General features: G+C 44.4%; 1 protein-coding gene across 2 annotated transcripts in view; it reads left to right on the forward strand.

Annotated features, from left to right (window-relative positions):
* Window positions 1-1,995: 1,995 nt before the first annotated feature.
* Window positions 1,996-13,249, forward strand: part of PHAF1 (phagosome assembly factor 1) — a 31,099-nt gene continuing 19,845 nt past the window's right edge. Inside the window, exons 1-3 of one of the 2 annotated variants that reach the window (XM_047078545.1) lie at window positions 2,015-2,046; window positions 2,167-2,261; window positions 10,124-10,206. In XM_047078545.1, coding sequence (XP_046934501.1) covers window positions 2,198-2,261; window positions 10,124-10,206 — 147 coding nt within the window. In that variant the 5' untranslated portion in view covers window positions 2,015-2,046; window positions 2,167-2,197. Of the gene's footprint in view, window positions 2,262-10,123; window positions 10,207-13,249 lie in introns of both variants that reach the window. The other variant, XM_047078544.1, reaches the window with a different exon arrangement.

The raw sequence follows: 13,249 nt of genomic DNA on the forward strand, positions 1-13,249 counted from the left end.
CATCTTTTTTTTTAAAAAGTTATTTATTTTTGAGAGAGAGAGCTGGGGAGGAGCAGAGAATCCCAAACAGGCTCCATGCCTTCAGCCCATACTCTGGGCCCGAACTCACAAACTGTGAGAGCATGGCCTGAGCCAAAATTAAGAGTCAGACACTTAACCGAGCCACCAAGGTGCCTCATAGCCTATCTACATCTTTAATGTTTGCCATGCATGGTAAGAAGTAAATGTCCCCCTTAACCCTGAGCCTCTCCCTGTATTAGGTATTACTGATAATTTTTGTTTATCTTTCCAGGAATGTTCTTTTTGGTATGACCAATGTTTCTTTTATTTGTTTTTACATACTAGTACAGTTTACACCTGCCTTTTTTCTCTTACAGCTCCTTCTAAATCAGCATACAGGGATATAACCTACTTCTGATTTTTAAACGCATTCTTTTATATATATATATATATATATATATATATACACACACACACATATATATACACATATATGTATATATATGTGTATATATATATATTTATATCAGTTTATATATATATACACACACATATATATACACATATATATGTATATATATGTGTGTGTGTGTGTGTATATATATATATATATTTATATCACAGTTTAGCCACTTCCCTACTGATGTACATCTCAATGACTCAGTTATATTGTTTTGGCATATGATGCTGCAATGGACATCCTTCTCCGTGTTGTTTTAATGCCAGCAGCAGTGACTTCAAGTTTTTTTTTTTTTTTTTACATTTATTTATTTGAGAGACAGAGAGAGACAGTGTGAACAGGGGAGGGGCAGAGAGAGAGGGAGACACAGAATCTGAAGCAGGCTCCAGGCTCTGAGCTGTCAGCACAGAGCCCATGTGGGGCTCGAACCCATGAACCATGAGATCATGACCTGAGCTGAAGTCAGATGCTTAACCAACTGAGCCACCCAGGTGCCCCGTGACTTCAAGTTTTGATGGAGCCTCCCAAGTTACATTCCTACCAAGCCAGTTTGAGAATTTAGCATGTCATTCTCTACTCTGCTAAAATTCTTCCTCGAAGGGCAGTGTAATGTAAAGAACTCGGGTTCTACCGCCTAGCATCACAAGGCCATTGACTTCTCTGTGCCTCATTTTTTTCGCTTGTAAAGTGAGGTATAATCTGACATCTCAGGGTGGTTGTGAGAATCCAGAGTCTGCTTCCATGAAGATTTATCTTTACAAGAGGTCGTGATTGCCTTGTAGTTTTTGAGTGCCCCAGGTCATGGACAAAAGCTCAGGTTCAACAGGCTAGAGGAGCCCCTCCTCCGACCTATAGATGAGGAGAATGAAGCAAAAAGGGCACCAGAGGTTTGGTCAAGACCACACAGCATTGACGGCAAAGCTGGCTCTGGCTAGAGTCTGAGCTGCTGCCAACGACCTCTGGATACCGGCCCCAGGAGGCTGTGTACATCTGCACTAGGTCAATGGGAGGTCTGGCCTAGCTCCTCCCCCCTCAACCCTCTACCCCACCTCCCTGCCCCTACCCAAACACTCAAGCACACTACGCACTCACTTTGAAGTCCGTGTCCTCCCTCCCCGCTGGGCCTCAGACGTTGCACCCTCAGAAGTCGCCTTTTGCGCCCAGTGAGTATCAGTAGGACATACGTGTAGACAGCAGACAGATGTCGTATAACCATGTCACATTTGTGTGTTGCGTGGCGTGCACATCTTTGTGCAGACGTGTAAAACGTGTATGGTGTGATGTGCAGATGTGGGGGTTCACGGAGCACGGGGTCCCTCGTTATGCAAGCACCCACCCTTCCGCGTCGTACTGTCTGGCCTCCCTCACGCCACTATGCGACTTTCACAGCATTTTGCGCGTGCGCGACTCCGCCTTGGGCTCCTTCCCCCCGACCCCGCGATTGAAATCTCGCCTTAGCCCCGCCCCCGCCACGCTTTACGGCTCGGCACGCCAGTTTTGCCGCAGACGCTCCGGCTACCGCCGCTGCCCCTGCCGCCGAGGCTGCTGCCGGTGAGCCGAGCTGAGCTGAGCTGAGCTGAGCTGAGGTGTAGTATTGGGTTAGTGCCGCCGGCGGTCGAGGAGCAGGTAGAGAGCCACGCCGGCGGAGCCGGCGGGTTAGTCGCTGCTTTGTCTCCTCAGTTTCGGTCCCGTTTGCGTTGCTGCAGGGAGGCCGCCTCGGCCCGGCGAACTGAACCAATGCTGGACCTGGAGGTGGTGCCGGAGCGCTCTCTGGGAAACGAGCAATGGGAATTCACGCTGGGTGAGTGTGGGGTTCTACCTCAGGACTATGCTTTCTTCTCTCCAGGCCCTTCCTGCCTCTGGTCTCTGCCTCTTATTCCCCTGCGCCCGCGGCTCCTCGTCTTTTCCGTCCTCACAGTTCTTTGGGCTCCAGGCACTGACTTACCTGCTCCTACCGGCCAGACCCACCCGTCTGTCGCTCAGCCTGGCCTAGATGCCCTCGCCTCAGGCCTCAGCAGGGCTCCTCCTGGAACAGTGGTAAGGTAGTAATAATAACAATGGTGGACACGCCCCAAACACTTACCCAAGGCCAAGCCCTCCTTCCCTGTGCGTAACTACCTCAAGTATGCCTCCTTGGGATCTGAGGGTCCATACTTTTGTTTTTCCTATTTCTATTTTGCACCCTTAATAGCTAAGAAGTTACACTCTAAAACGCCACAGTAGTCTGTCTCCCTTTGCTTTTCTGGGCTGTGAGTTGCCTTGTCGGAAGGGGAAACCTAGGCTTAGATCCCATAATCACGTGTTAGGGATCTAGTCAAGGGAGGTGAGAAGAGTTTGTATCTTAAAGGAAATTGTGACTTGTTTCTTGTTTTTAATGTGGTCGATGTGTGATTTAATCCTAAACCCAGACCTTAGCAGAGAGAGATGAAGGTTGAATGACATGAGAGTTCAGGGAAAGTAATGTTCAGTTTGTATAAAATGCAGTTTGGCCATTTTTGGTGTTTGGGGCCAGTTTTAACTACCCCCAACGTCGCTGCCTTTATGTGTAGAAGTATGTGCATTCAGTAAGTCCAGTGTGTGTTTACACTTATCCAGCACTAGGAAAAAGGGGTGTGGACCAGGTGTTGGTGCTGTTTGTGCAGATCTGAACTTTTGTCCCACTAATTTGGGCTACTGGGCTGAGTCACCTACTCCTTTGGGCTATAGCTTATCCTTGAATCTGGAATACTCATCTATGGAGATAGCATAAATGAGGAACTGGAGAATAGATGCTGGTAGGACCCTACTGTGCTCAGTGTTTCCAAGAACTAACTGAACTACAAGCCTCTGGGTTTGAGCCAGTTTTATTGAGTGGTCGGAGCCAACTTCTCTCATAACTTAAACCACACCTGCAGAGTTCTTCCCCAAATTTTAGCTGGTGTGAAACACTCTGGCCTGTTGTGAAGCACCAAGAATTTGACTGGGAGGCCAGTGATATATTTACCTCCAGATCCATTCATCATGCTGTTGCTGTTTGGCTTCTAGTTAAGAAAGAACCTCCCTCACAGCTTCTCATACCAGTATTTCACAGGGCAGAGTGAGAACCACAACCATAGCTTCAAACTGTACTTGATGGTGTGACTAGGTTGTGGATCTCTGTGGTAGTCTCTTGGCCAAAAGTTGAGGGGTGCCTGGTTGGCTCAATGAGTAGAGCATGCAACTCTTAACCTCAGGAGTTGTGAGTTCGAGCCCCATGTTGGGGCCAGAGTTTACTCAAAGTAAAATAAAGATATTATTTGAAACCAGGATTTCAAAAAAAAAAAAAAAGCTGGGTGGAAGGGCAACGTTTCTTCTGTCAACTATTTAGATACCTTAACCCTTACTCCTAACTTTGTCAGTTCCCAGAAATCAAGGGTTAGGGTAGTTCTTTCAAATTGTCTAAATAACAACAGTGAGAAGAGAATTTCTTTCTTTCTTTTTTTTTTTTTAATGTTTATTTATTTATTTTGAGAGAGAGAGTGCTCAGACGAGTGGGGGAAGGGGCAGAGAGAGAAGAGAGGGAGAATTCCAAGCAGGCTCTGTGCTGTCAGCACAGAGCCCAGCACTGGGCTCGATGTCGTGAATTGTGAGATCATGACCTGAGCTGAAATCAAGAGTCAGACACTTAACTGACTGAGCCACCCAGGTACCCCAAAAACAGCATTTCTGTACGGTGGGCCCAGAATTGAACTTTGAGGGAAACCTCATAGAGGCAGCTTGGCATTGATGATTCTTTTGTGGATCTTAAAAATCCACATTTTTAAATCATGTCTGCCTGAGAGATGATGATCATTTTTAACTTCCTCAAGCTTAAAAAAAAAAAAAAAGATTTTTCTCTCTCTCAGTCTTCTTCCCAGCCCTCAACACATCTAAGCTGCTGTTGTGGCTGATAGGTAGGGATAGGTCTAAGGTGGATCTATGCTTTAGAATTACATTCCTAGAGAACCAGGCAGTGCTTAACTAAAGTTACCACAGCCCTGTAAGGTAATCTTCATTTCCCAGATGAGGAGCAGGCTCAGAAAGGTAGAGATGATGAAAAGTAGGTAGCTGAACAGGGATTCCCTGCTTCCCACCACTCTGCCCTTCTAAGGATGGGCTCAGCTTTGTTTCTAGGTTTCTTTTTGGAATCTCTGCAAATGCAGATGCATCAAGCCCTTGCCATCATCTGCCTGGCATCACAGTGGGGATCTGCATCCAGCTTCTTGGCTGCCTTCCTGGCCTTTGTGTAATGTTGGGAGATTAGGGAAATGCCAACAACATAGGGAAAGGCAAACCTAGGCAAAGAGGACTCTCTGGTAATGCCACTGATGGCTTGACTAATGGTGAAGTAAAGGCAGTGCAAACTTGAAATGTTTTCAGTAAGACTTGGAGAATGTATTGGTGTGGAAGCATATCTCTGAATTGTCTAGAGAGACTGAAGGCTTACTCTGTTGAAGGCAACATATGTACCCCTGCGGACTCTGCTTACTAACATCAAAAGTTGAATAAGAAATGCTCCTGTGCCCTGAAGAAGTTAGTCTCATGTGGGTTAAGGGATAAAGAAATAGTTCATTTTATTAAAATGAGGGAGAGGTTGGGGCGCCTGGGTGGTGCAGTCGGTTAAGCGTCCGACTTCAGCCAGGTCACGATCTCGCGGTCTGTGAGTTCGAGCCCCGCGTCGGGCTCTGGGCTGATGGCCCAGAGCCTGGAGCCTGTTTCCGATTCTGTGTCTCCTTCTCTCTCTGCCCCTCCCCCGTTCATGCTCTGTCTCTCTCTGTCCCAAAAATAAATAAACGTTGAAAAAAAAATTAAAAAATAAAATAAAATAAAATGAGGGAGAGGTCATGTAGGGTGCTTTGGAAGGGGAGAAGGGACTTGACCTGACGGGATTCAGGGAGGGCTTCCTATCAAACTACAGAAGTCAATATCATTCCTGGAGCCAGTGAGCACCAGGAAAGCCCTATCAGAAATCGGCCATGGGGCATCTGGGTGGCTCAGTCGGTTAAGTGGCTGACTTTGGCTCAGGTCATGCTTTCATGGTTTGTTTTTTATTTTTGTTTTTGTTTTTTATTTTTTTTAATGCTTATTTATTTTTGAAGGAGAGAGAGAGCATGAGCAGGGGAGAAGGAGAGAAAGAGGGAGACACAGAATCCGAAGCAGGCTCTAGGCTCTGAGCTGTAAGCACAGAGCCTGATGTGGGACTTGAGCTCACTAGCCATGAGAACATGACCCAACCGACTGAACCACCCAGGTGCCCCATGATCTCATCATTTTTGAGTTCAAGCCCCATATCGGGCTCTGCACTGGCAGTACAGAGCCTGCCTGGGATTCTCTCTCTTTCCCTCTCTCTCTGCCCCTCTCCCACTTGCACACACACGCTCTCTCTCTCTCTCTCTCTCTTTCAGTAAACAAACAAACAAACTTAAAAGTAGGAAATTCTAGGAGCACCTGGGTGGCTCAACCGACTGAGCGTCCGACTTTGGCTCGGGTCATGATCTCACAGTTGGTGAGTTCAAGCCCCACGTCGGGCTCTGTGCAGACAGCTCAGAGCCTGGAGCCTCCTTTGGATTCTGTGTCTCCCTCTCTGTCTGCTTCTCCCCCACTTGCACTCTGTATCTCTCTCTCTCTCTCTCTCTCTCTCTCTCTCTCTCAAAAATAAAGATTAAAAAAAAATTTTTTTTTTTTTAAATAGAAAATTCTACCGCCAGATTTCTCTTCTACGGTGTCTCCATAAACATAAATCTTACAGTCAAATTCAAAACAAAACACTGGGAAAGATAGTGTGTGTAGGGAACTATAAGCAGTTTGGTATTATAATGAGAGTGTGATGTACTGGTGGAAGAAGAAAATGGGTTCTCCAAATTCCCAATTCTTTCTCGTGATAGCTGCCTGGGACACTATCAAGGAGCTTTTGGGTCCATTGGAAAAGTGGGTATCTATTAATGAAGTGTGTTGCAGACAAAGGTTTAGGAAGAAAGTTAGAGGCTAGATTTGGGGAGGTGGAGAAGGAGAAGGAATCTAGAGGTTTCTGGCTTGAGTGACTGGGTAGATGTTAGAGGTATGGAGACCCAGAATACAGAGGAGAACTCAGATTGAAAAGAAGGTGAAAAAGTCTCTTTTAATCTGTTAACTTTTTATTTGCCTTTTTTTTTTTTTTAATGTTTATTTTTGAGAGAGAGAGAGCGCACAAGCAGGGAAGGGGCAGAGAGAGAGGGAGACACTGAATCTGAAGCAGGCTTCAGGCTCTGAGCTGTCACCACAGAGCCCGATGCAGCCTCAGACTCAGGAACCACAAGATCATGACCAGAGCCGAAGTCAAATGCTTAACCAACTGAGCCACCCAGGTGGCCCTATTTGCCTGTAGATATCTATGTAGATATATAGATATATAGAAAGCAGAATAAGATATGAATCAGAAACTAGGTGGTTGGTTGGATGAGTGTATGAAGGATGAGCAGAAGGAAACATTGCCCATCATAGAGATCTGGGGAAGTTAGAGGAACAGCAAGAAAGAGTGGTGTTAGTAGAGACAAGATGAGGGTGCTCAGAGTGAGAGAGCGGTCACCAGGGTCTATGGTACAGGACCTACATGTCCTATAATAGCTTTTTTTCACTTAGAGTTCAGCAGATATGTAGGACCACCTACTGTTGTGCGAGGCATGGTGATTGGGTGCTAGGTGTATAACAGTGAGTAAAACAGGCAGTGTTTCTATCCTCAAGGTATAGGGGAGACTAACAGAAATAAACAGGGGGCATCTGGGTGGCTCAGTTGGTTGAGCATCTAACTTCTGCTCAGGTCATGATCTGGTTTGTGTGTTCAAGCCCCCACGTTGTGCTCTGTGCTGACGGTGCGGAGCCTAGAGCCTGCTTTGAGTTCTATGTCTCCCTCTCTTTCTGCCCCTCCCCTGCTCACACTCTGTCTCTCTCTCTCTGTCTCAAAATTAAATAAACATTAAAAATTAAAAAAAAATAGATAAATAGGATGGGAGGCTTCATTAGATAAGGCAGTTGGGGAAGTGAGATGTGAGTCAAGACCTGAAGAATGAGACGGAACCAACCATGGAAAGGACATTCCAGCAGAATCTGAGCTAGCACAGAGGCCTAAGTTAGCAAAGAGCTTAACAAATGTGCTGGGAACAAAGGGAGGCATGATGAGCAGTGGAAAGAAAGATGGAGGTAGATAAGATCGAGAATATTCAGGGACTTTAGGTGGTGACATGCTGTTTGGGTTTTATAACCCCGTATTGGGAAATCATTGAAGGGTTGTAAGCAGACAAATGATGAGATCTATAATACATAGGATGTATACAGTTTAGAAAGCTGACATACACTCCATACCCTTTTTTGGGTCTAGGTAACTCTGTTCGGACTGGACAGTGCTCTAGTGTCCTTGTCATACATATGTTTGGTTCCCTTTAGAGGCCTTTTGTAGCCTTCCTTTATCAGCAGCTGTGTGACAACTGGTCCTTGTAGCTGCTTTGTCTCCTCCAGATGGAGTTTCTCCCCAGGTGACTCAAGACCTGAGGATCCAAAGATTCCAAGGCCAGGGATTTGATGTAGTTAGGTGGAGAAGAATCCTCTCTTGAGAAACTGATTTGTGCCATGTAGGTGAGAGAAACCATGTGGCCTTCTGTTTCTCAGCACATAACCAAGCTTATCTGTCTTCTCCACATGGATGTTTGCCCATTCCTTCTGGGAGAGTATAGATGCTTCTCCATTTCAGGAATGGCAAAGCTGAGTGATGCATCCAACTTGTTCATATTCTCAACAAACATTTATTAAGCTTCTACTATGTATCAAGCCCTATGTTACCGAAGGCTGGAAAGAGCGTGTGGTAAGGTGTGGTGTCCTCCAACTTTCTTCAAATTATAGAATGGACCATCAAATGAAGGCAAGGTTAGATCATTGTTTAAATGTAGATAGACCATGCATTTTTATAACCTTCTTTTTCTTTGTATGCAAGCTCTTTTCTGCACATCTGTCCGAAGATCAGAAGTAAACTGATCTTGAATGTGAGCCACTGTGTGCTTCCCTGAGGTCATATGGTGGTCCCTCTCTCTCCCTTTCTCTTATTACCTACTCCATAATCCTTCAGCTCTGCTGAATAAATATTTATTCAACAGCCACTGTGTGGTCAGCCCTGTACTGGGTACTGGGGATCCAGAGAGTGGTGAATAGCACAATACTGTCCTTGGATTCAGAAAGCTGTGAGTCTTTGGATTTTGTCTGAGACTTTGTTTTGGATTGTCTCTCTTTGAGTTTCTTCTTGTTTGAAATATAATGGACTCTGAAAACATACTTTTTGGTATTCCCTGGGAGTCCTGGGATCTTAGACATATTGTTGGCTTTTGGATTTCTTAAACTGGGTGCATATATAAATTTGTTTACAATGGGCCATGAGTTCAACAATCAGGTATTAAGATTTAGAGGATTTGTGGGTTGATAAGTAAGATCCAGTGAAATCTTTAGTAAAATGAATTAATTCTGGTAGATGTGATGTTTTAAGTTTATTTATTTATTTTGAGAGAGAGAGAAAGTGAGCAGGTGAGGGGCAGAGAACAGAGGGAGAGAATCCTAAGCAGGAGCCTGCAGAGCTGGAAACAGCCTCAGTCTCATGAACCTTGGGATCATGACCTGAGCCAAAACCAAGAGTTAGACAGTTAACCAACTGAGCCACCCAGGTGCCCCTCTAAGGGCTCATTTAAAAAGTTAAATAAAAGTAAATTGGGGCACCTGGGTGGCTCAGTCACTTAGGTGTCTGACTTCAGCTCAGGTCATGATCTCGCAGTCCATGAGTTGTAGCCCCGCGTTGGGCTGTGTGCAGACAGCTCAGAGCCTGGAGTCTGCTTTGGATTATGTGTCTCCCTCTCTCTGCTCCTCCCCCATTCTCCCAAACTCCCTCCCTCCATTTCTCTCTCTCTCTCTCTCTCTCTCTCTCTCTCTCAAAAATAAACATTAAAAAATTAATTATTTTAGAAATAAAAAGTTAAAAATCACACATCCAGGGGCACCTGGATGGTTCAGTCGGTAAAGCGCCTGACTCTTGGTTTTAGCTCAGGTCATCATCTCACAGTTTGTGAGATTGAGCCCTGCATTGGATTCTGTGCTGACAGTGCAGAGCCTGCTTAGAATTCTCTCTCTCTCTCTTCTCAATAAACAAAAAAAATTTTTTAATGAGCTCTTACAAGTCATGTGCTCCTGCAGAGTCTCATTTGAGAGATGAGGAGACATGCCAGAAAGAAAGAGAGGAAGGAACCTGCCCTAGGTTATATGTAATTCACGGAAGAGTGAGAACCAGAACCTTGGTCTCCATATCCAGAGTCATGCAGTCAGTGCTTTTCTCACTGTTTTTTGGTTCATGCTGACTTTGCCTTCTCTGAGCCCCTTTTCTGCTTGGGATCAGCATAGTAGTTCCCATTTCCAGAAATCTTTTTTGTGTATTCACTCCCTTCCCTTATACAACCCGACTGTTCCCTCAGTACTTGCTGCTGACTTTATTCTAGCTTTTGCTGCTTACTGAACTTTTATTTACTCATATGTTTGTAGACCTTAATGGCCCCTGTTCCCTCCCCAGGTTTTACTGCGGGGTCTAATGTCTAGTACAAAGATAAATGTCAGTAAATGGATAGCCCAGGTAACCACACAGTTGTTCTTGCTTTATTTCAGGAATGCCTCTGGCTCAAGCAGTAGCCATTCTTCAGAAGCACTGTCGCATCATCAAAAATGTCCAGGTTCTCTACAGTGAACAGGTGAGTGGTAGCTGATTTGTTTACTGAAATAGCATTCCTAATCGTTGAGTCACTCCAGAGGTTGATGCTCTGGGAGAGGCAGACTGGCAGGAATTGCTGGGTCAGTGTGTTTGAATGGGAGAATCTCCAGCACTGGTCAGTTACCAAGTACATTTTGACTCTGAAACTTTTGGTCTTGATAATGTAGTGCTGTCAGGTTTGGAAAGGCAATAATAACTGAACTTGTTTTTTGATGTGTTTGACTTAGCTGATCCTTAGACAGGGACATTTCAGTGGGAGGTCACCTCAGGGACTGTCTTGTCTTCTAGAGTGCTTGCCTCTTCTACTTTTGTGTTTAAAATGGTCTTTTCTGCCTTTGTTGATTGCTTTCATTTGTGTTCAGAGTTGTTGCAGTGCAGAGCACTCCAGACTTGAAAAAAAACAGGCGTAGCTCATTCCTTTGGTGACGATCTGATACATAAGATCATATATCAAAATATTGGCTCCAAATTAATGGACATATTTTACTCTTTTTTTTTTTTTTTTTTTTTTTTTAATTTTTTTTTTTCAACGTTTATTTATTTTTGGGACAGAGAGAGACAGAGCATGAACGGGGGAGGGGCAGAGAGAGAGGGAGACACAGAATCAGAAACAGGCTCCAGGCTCTGAGCCATCAGCCCAGAGCCTGACGCGGGGCTCGAACTCCCGGACCGCGAGATCGTGACCTGGCTGAAGTCGGACGCTTAACCGACTGCGCCACCCAGGCGCCCCTCTTTTTTTTTTTTTTAATCTGACTTATGGTGGTCTCTATTAAATGTTGGTCAGTTGTGCCAGGAATTAACACCTATAATATAATGTATTATATTATACATGTTGCATGTGCTTACAAAGAACTTTTCTGTTTCCAGAAAGAGTGTATATGTTAGCACTAGAGAACTTTCTGAACATCAGGATTTTTTGTATTTGGTTTTATAAGCAGAGTTGGGGACTGTTTTATTATGGGCTTTTAGAAATAAGATGCTTCTTGTCTCTTTAAAAATGCAATCTCCCTTCTACTGAACTCTGAAATCTATGATTCTTTTGTGACACAGACCATGTGTTGCTGTGTGTAGCAACTTTTATGGTGTCCTATGTGTCACAAACCTCAGGGAATAGTTTTGAGCCTATCTAGGCTACAGGATGTTCTCACTGTCTTTTCTGATACCTTATAAGTACCATTTTGATTATTTTAGTTCCATTTGTCCCATTTAGTTTCAAATCCTAAAGCAAATGACTGTTTATTTTCGACATGAAAAATGTTGTGGATTAGAGGAAGGTGAGATTTCTGTGAGTCTTTCCAGTTTGCCTAGTGTCAAAGTTGAGCCTCTTATCTATGTCCAGACATTACTTTCTGCAGTGCAATACCCCTCTGCCAGCCTACTGAAAGAGTTCCCATGTGAAGAGTCCTCATGAGACAGGGAATGCATAATCTCCAAGCAAGTTCTTGGATATTTTTGTGGTACCTAACACGGAACAAGGGACTTCTAGGAGTAGGACAAAGATGCCTTGAGCCACAGTGCCAAAGTACTTCCTCATTTATAAAGTGAAGAATGGTGACTTTTCCACTTTGTTGCACTCAGATCATCCCTAACCTACTCTGACTTTCAGTGTTAGACCATGAGGGAATTACTCATGACAATTAGCAACCATCAAAATAGGGATAATGGGTTTGCTTCTTGAGCTTTTAGCTTCCTGCACATTCAGTTAAATCAGATTTGGGTACCCCAAGAGTAGATAAAATTGAACATAGGCTTTAAACTTGTAATTTTTTTAAAAGTGTTTTTAATGTTTATTTTTGAGAGAGAGACAGAGCATGAGAAGGAGAGGGGCAGAGAGAGAGGGAGACACAGACTCTGAAGCAGGCTTCAGGCTCTGAGCCGTCAGCGCAAAGCCCAACACAGAGCTCGAACTCATGAACCATGAGATCATGACCTGAGCCAAAGTCGGATGTTTAACTGACTGAGCCACCCAGGTGCCTCTTAATTTTTTTTTTAACATTTATTTATTTATTTATTTATTTATTTATTTATTTATTTATTTTCTAGAGAGAAAGAGAGCATGAGTGGGGGAGGGGCAGAGACAGAGAGAGAGAGAGAGACACCCAGAATCCAAAGTAGGCTCTAGGCTCTGTCCGCACAGAGCCCCACGTAGGGCTCGAACCAATGAACCAAGAGATCATGACCTGAGCTGAAGTTGGACGTTTAACCACCTGAGCCACCCAGGTGCCCCTTTAATTCTTTTTTTAATGTTTTTTTATTTATTTTTGAGACAGAGAGAGACAGAACAAGAGCAGGGGAGGGGCAGAGAGAGAGGGAGACACAGAATCTGAAGCAGGCTCCAGGCTCTGAGCTGTCAGCACAGAGCCCAACACGGGGCTCAAACTCACAGACTGTGACATCATGACCTGAGCTGGAGTTGGACGCGCAACTGACTGAGCCACCCAGGCGCCCCTTTAATTTTTTTTTTTTTAATGTTTAGTTTTATTTTGAGAGAGCAAAGAGTGTGGATGGGGGAGGGGCAGAGAGAGAGGGAGGCACAGAATCCGAAGCAGGCTCCAGGCTCTGAGCTGTCAGCACAGAGCCCAATGTGGGGCTCAAATTCAGGAACTGCAAGATCATGACCTGAGCCGAAGTCAGATGCTTTTAACCACCTGAGCCACCCAGGTGTCCCGGCTTTAAACTTTTTAAACAAATTTTTAAGAATGAAGTTTATATCTTCCATCACTACTTTTGTTGTCTGTTGTCCCGACCTTTGGGTACAAATAGTTTTAGCATTAAGCTCATTTTCCCTGATGTCTTCTAAGGAGCTGGAATCAGTTGGAAAACATGGATTTTTGAGTCCAGTTCTTGGTTCAGATCCTTGTTCTTCCCATTTTTTAGCTATGCAACTTTTGACAAGTTAATAACCAGTCTGGTTCTCCTTCTGTAATGTGGTTATTGTTTCCTTGTAATAGAATAATCTTTTAAGAGAATCAAGAGGAGATGGTCTCTCAGAGGTCTGATATAGTGCTTCTTAAATGTGGGTC

This window comes from Lynx rufus, unplaced genomic scaffold, assembly GCF_022079265.1.
Source record: "Lynx rufus isolate CCGP_SWC_20201006 ecotype Redwood Valley unplaced genomic scaffold, mLynRuf1.p SCAF_16, whole genome shotgun sequence".
NCBI classification, from domain to species: Eukaryota; Metazoa; Chordata; class Mammalia; order Carnivora; family Felidae; genus Lynx; species Lynx rufus.